This window comes from Apostichopus japonicus, chromosome 5 (assembly GCF_037975245.1).
Source record: "Apostichopus japonicus isolate 1M-3 chromosome 5, ASM3797524v1, whole genome shotgun sequence".
In the NCBI taxonomy this organism is placed as follows: domain Eukaryota; kingdom Metazoa; phylum Echinodermata; class Holothuroidea; order Aspidochirotida; family Stichopodidae; genus Apostichopus; species Apostichopus japonicus.
This window is the reverse complement of record NC_092565.1, coordinates 17,981,878-17,988,062: the sequence shown is the minus strand read 5'-3', so window position 1 is coordinate 17,988,062 and position 6,185 is coordinate 17,981,878. Positions and strand designations below refer to the sequence as shown.

At 37.3% G+C, this 6,185-nt stretch overlaps 1 protein-coding gene across 2 annotated transcripts in view; it reads left to right on the top strand.

Moving 5' to 3' along the window:
• The first annotated feature begins 4,886 nt into the window (after window positions 1-4,886).
• The window catches only part of LOC139967901 (neuronal acetylcholine receptor subunit alpha-9-like), a 64,615-nt gene continuing 63,316 nt past the window's right edge, over window positions 4,887-6,185 (top strand). Inside the window, exon 1 of one of the 2 annotated variants that reach the window (XM_071972096.1) lies at window positions 4,887-5,663. In XM_071972096.1, the coding sequence (XP_071828197.1) occupies window positions 5,621-5,663 (43 nt within the window). In that variant the 5' untranslated portion in view covers window positions 4,887-5,620. The remainder of the gene's footprint in view (window positions 5,664-6,185) is intronic. The other variant, XM_071972097.1, reaches the window with a different exon arrangement.

Sequence of the window (6,185 nt, the reverse complement as noted above, 5' to 3'; positions counted from 1 at the left end):
TTCACAGGAATAGCTTATTTCAAACCCTTAATTTGCAAATCGCCGGAGAGAAGTTAGACTTAGTATTATTTATCTTACTGTATGTGCTGTATAGTGCATTGAAGAATCAACTTACCAATCGAAACTGTAAAGACTACCAACGCCTGCCATGTCGAAAGTATACGACCAAGAATGTAAATAAGCCAGACAGAGGGAGAGGAACGACGCACTAACCTATGATACTACGGAGAACGGGGCGCTGGAGACGGTGAGCCGCGAGAGACGCGCCGCGAGACGGTGCGCCGCAAGTTAGATTCCGCCAAAGCGACGAAGCTTCGTTCGGACCTTGTTTTTATTTCTGTTGGACGATTTTACATGTACTTGCTGATTTTGTTCTATGTATTATGATTGCCTTTGGAAACCACACGTTATCATATATGATTTGAAAGACGGAAGTTGATCTTTATTCCAACGTTAGTGCTTTAGTTACGTGGTTTGAACTTTAAGTTTCATAATATTTTCACACTTTATCTTGGACACTTTGATTTTTCCTTGTGTTTGTTATACTGGCACTTTGATTTTTCCTTATGTTTGTTATACTGGACACTTTGATTTTTCCTTATGTTTGTTTAGTTGAGAGAACATCTGTTATAGGATGGACGCTTCATATTATTCATGCTTACGACTCTTTTCCAAGTCGTAAGTACTGCGATCAAACGGTATGTGTGTACTATGTTTCATTATTTTCTTTTAAAAGAGCTAAGCTAAATGCGGGACGCATTTCATTCTCGGGTGGGAAAGATGTAACGACACGTCAAAGCTCATTGGTTGTCGTTAGCGTTAACAAGTATTTTCTCCAATCAAATGTTTTAACTTGGGTTGATTCTTTTACATTATTAGACGCTTTACGGGAATTGTTTATTAGATAAAATCTTATAAGGGGTGTCACTTGCTTGATTTATGAACAACTGTTAAGGGGGAACTCTCTCTTGTTGACCGATTTTGGAGGTCACTGAGTAGGACGTCTAGTTACGGTCCGGGGGGCCAAAAATGTTAGGTCTGGGTAAATCTTGACCAGCACGCATGTCGTATTTAATCGTGTTTTATTGGTTGATGGTTGTAGACTGGGCGTGGTTTATGTTTCTAATAGGTTTAAGTGTAGGTTCACACGTTATAGGTATAGGAAGTAGTTTCTGTTTAAAAGCAACTGCGGGCTCGGACGAGGGGCGGTTCCCGGCTCGGAATAGGAGGGGTAGAACGATTGTGACCATGAGTTAGGAGACGAACGAGTCATCTATTGGCAAAAACAGTGGTGGAACAGCCCAGGAAGTAGGATCGGAAGACGAGTAAAATAACCTAGAAGACCAGGTTCAACACTTCGGTTCGACTGCGCCGCAGATCACCAATCCGCCAACTGCGCCGCCGATCACCAATCCGCGCCGCTGTTCACCATTCCGCCGACTGCGCCGCAGATCACCAATCCGCGCCGCTGTTCACCATTCCGCCGACTGCGCCGCAGATCACCAATCCGCGCCGCAGTTCACCAATCCGCCAACTGCGCCGCCGTTCACCAATCCGCCGACTGCGCCGCAGTTCACCAATCCGCCAACTGCGCCGCCGTTCACCAATCCGCCGACTGCGCCGCTGATCACCAATCCGCCAACTGCGCCGCTGTTCACCATTCCGCCGACTGCGCCGCAGTTCACCATAGCCCAATCTTCAGCGCCGAAGTCTATCATTCTGCCCTCCGTGCCGAGACCCGCCATTAGTAATGTACTGTGTTGTATTTAACTTCACCGACTTCTAAGCATTTGTTAAAACCTGGTTTCGTATTTAATAATTGCCTCTGTAATGCACGACCACTGTGCACCATCTTGACATGTATATTGATCGTAAATAGACGGGTAAACTTTAATATCTCCTGTCGACAGCCTCATTCCTGTGTTCCCGCATTTCCACTCTTCCTTGCGCTCACCACCGAGGACGGCGCGTTACAGTATTTTTTTTTACAATACCAAGAAAAAAAAATGACACGTGTCCCAGTGTCTCTTGTCCCTACACTTCCTTGGAATTTTACTTATGTAGTAACGTAATGATGTTTGACGCAAAGCTTCATATTAATCTTTGAACAGAAGTTTCTGATAAAGCACTATGGAAGGAAATTACTACCTGAATGTTGAAAAAGCATCATTCCATAAAATAAGTGATCTAATTATTGTGAATTTCTATAATTGTTGTTTATTATGTTTCCACTGGCTTGCTCATTGTACTTGGGGCTATTTCATATATTACTTGTAAAAGTATTTGATAAACAAATTTACAAGAGTTAAGATGTCTATGTTGTACTCAAGTACATTTACTTACTGCGTATTCCATAATATTTTCAAATAAATTATTACAATTGATTCACAGTGAAGAGGGAGCTTCAAAATACATAAAATCGGACACTTCACTGTTTTTATTGGACTAGGATGGATATAATGATCGCGGGCAGATTACTTTTATTTAGAAACTTTTATTCATTTTTGAAATATCATTCAACCTGTTTTTTTGTGAACCTTTGGTGGTTGACTTACCTTTAAAATAACATAATGACGGTACCGTACATCAGTTGTCATGAACATTCGTCATTATATTCAAAGAAATCCTTATTGAGAAGAACGAAAGAATGTTTTGATATGTAGGCCTAACCGAGTTTTCTGTCTTTACGCCATTCAATTAATATTATGTTTTTAATGAATACCAACAATGCTAATTAAATTCATTCTCTTTAGTATGAACTAGTATGAGTTACCTTACAAACACAATCAAACCGTATCACGTTTCATTCTTCCTCTCTCTATATAAGAATGTTTAAGGCTCACGAAATTGGAAATTAGTTTGCTTCAATGTCCTTGTTTATTCCATGCACCCAATGCACGAGCAATTTTCATAATGTCACGGGGGTGTTTTATTACCTCTTATCGCCCACTTGGAGAATATGCTCGCATATATAAGATTTATATATCTACATTGCAGTATCATGGTGATGCAAAATATATTGCTGAGGTTTAAGCTAAAACAAAACAATTATTTGTAGTCTCGGTGTTGTTATTAGTCCAGTGTTGATCTTAGCATGACGAATATTGTTGGCACTCTGCATTGTCCCGTAAAAAAAAAACACGGAAAGACGATTAATATTGAAGAATGACCTATCGTATATAGTATCGCGATATTTTGTTAAGTACATTTCTAGCGAAATGCGATTTAGAGATACCTCGGTGTCTTCCCGTGAGAACATTTGTACTGACAAATTATCACATTATCATAAACAATCTATTTTAATTGGTTTGTGATAGTTTTCCTATGCCGTATAAAGAAGTGACATCTTTCAAATGACAACTTTTTGGGTAGATCCATTTCCCGCGCTATTTAAAGCTTGACAACTTAGTTAAAAGTGGTGAATTGTACCACTTAAACCATCACAAGAGGACGTAAGCAACGGAAAAGTTTTAGATTTCCCTTAACAGAACATTCTGATTGAGAACAATGTGACACAAATGGAGAAGATACACGAGATGAATGGTAAACAACTTTCTCAAGATCACCGTTATCTTACTCTTTATTGATGATCGTTTGATAGTTGCTTATATATTTATCACGTAAGACATTTGCTTGTTGATTTTTCCCCCGCGAAATGTGACACAGTGGATAGTTAATGACGTCATTAAGGAAATCTGACGTTCTTCAAAATGTTCTGTAATCATGTTGTTTATACTTCTTTGAGCTGTGATCCATTTGAAATGTTTCCTTATACAGTGAATCTCGGAACGGATGTTTAGTTGAAGGTCTCATCACAATGTCAACTTTGCCGAGCTAAGAATATTAACTTTCTTTTCTTGAGAGTTTACCTGAATTGTAGACAGACAGACAAAGTGTTTAATCATTAATTTTGATTGTTCCAGAGACATCTTTTATAAGATCTATCATTGTCGTCAATAGTATTGAAGGGATGACATCAACCACTGTTTAGCTGTGGGTTGACAATATCTCAAGCAATTTTATGATTATTACATTATTTAAAAATGAAGTTGATAAAATCATGGAGTTCATAACAATTCCCTATTTCAACTTTAAAAAAGGCTACATCTGAGTCCTACATGTGTTTTTTTTTCTTTCCGTGGCACCAAAATAAACATGGAGTAACTACTACTTTAGCAATCCTTTCGATTTAAAACAAGATGGATGACATATTACTTTGTCTTTAAGTGTATTAATGACGCACACACAAATATGTAATGATTTGGGGTGATCTTATGCAAAAATAAGTACGATATGTCAATCTATGTCAGTGTTTTCTTGTCTTTCCTGGAATGTCTGAGAAGATCCATCACGACTTAAATTAATTAAGTCTGGATATCAGCTTTGTGTATGTCCATTTCTAGATATAGGACATTCTATCAATTTTATGCGTGGTCAATCATGTATACATTATAATCATGAAAGCAGGTTGTTCGAAAGTACGTGCAAAACTGTGCCTAACTGACAGAATATTACGACCAAAAAAATGACAGTTTTACGAATGTGCAGGTCCACTGGTATTTCCTTTGTCCCTTTTCAGATAATTCTTTTCATTGATGTACCTGTTCGTTGAGTATGATTACATGGGACTATACCTGTGCACATTAACCTAACATTTGCTAAATCATGCTACTTATATGGACATTTTTATTTTAATTTAACTCTTTCCGTTTTGTCAACGATAAGTTCGGCTGTAGCATATGTTACAAGGATGCCACTTTTATTAGTTTCGGCGAATTCCAAGACTGATTGACGTGCGGCTTTGGCAAGGATACAATACCGCTCTGACAGAGCGCCCTCTTTTTCATTCTTTCTTTCTTTGATTCGTCGGTTTACCTTTCCTTGAAATTCATAGTTTGACTTGGTATTCCGCTAAGCATTACAGGAGTGGCCAAGAATTCAGTGAACCGACGTGGAGCAAGTCTTATAATCAGGATAAGGGAATAACCGTGAATTGGTTTTTATCGTTGATAATTTCTTAAACTGAGTATACTTGCTTTTCTGTTCATTTTGATATGACAAGACGACGGAAATATTATGTTCAGCTTGGATATGAATCAATACCGAAATAATCTCAAAAGGTGGGAAAGAAATGTACATATATATCGGCAAACTACAAAAATATATCCGCTTGGTTATCTCATGAGTTGATTAAATTTAAATTACGCGTTAAGACAATAGTAGTAGTAGTAGTAATAGTGAGAGGGACATATACTGACAGAGGGACAGAGAGAAGAAAAAAAAAACACATGGAGGATTTAGTTGATTACACGTGTCGCATGTGACTTGTGATATCGCCAAGGTCCTCTGTTTTCATAAACTATGTAATCATTTCTACTCTACTGGATGGAGTTCATTAGTACTTTTATACGCAGGAGTAGACGGATGTATATATGACAAGCGCTCTTGTTTTGTTTATCTTCTTCCTTCCAAGGGAGGAAAAGTTATTACGAAATAAACCAAAGCCAGTCTTTGAAATGATGATCGGAACGGATTGAAACCGGTCAGTCTTTTTGAACATTATTTACTATACATATTTTGAAAAAAATATTGGTTTCGTTATACAAAGGGATTCTACATAATGGAGATACTTAAACCTCTTGCAGTGCTCGCGGTTGTTCTAGGTAAGTTAAACAATCGTTTCTTTGTGTTTCAAGTAGAGGAGAGTACAAATGCAACAATAATTCAGTGTGAATACGAAGTAATGCTATAATGGTTATGAAAAATGTTTGTTTGTATGTTTGCTTGTGTAATTACGTGTTTAATTACTTGTCTAAATATTGTATTGGAGAAGTATCGTACTACACGATAATATACTCATTATAAATCACATATTATAATATAGAGTTATTCACTTGAAACCAAGAAGAGTGGCCAAGTATGTTATAAAATATGTTATAAAATACGTTATAAAGTATGATATAATATACTTTGATTTTTTTTGGGTGCAATTTCAAAAAAGGAAGGTAAAACTAAAACCATTAGTCTTTTCAAGTAAATGTAGATATGAAATTGTAATGACAAACTAGGTAAAAGATCGTAGTTTTGTCGTGTGTCCTTTAATTCTAGGGATGTCCGTTGTAGTACATTAATCCATTACTCCATTAGTCTATTTTAGTATTGAGTTCAATACATGTAAGAGGTGA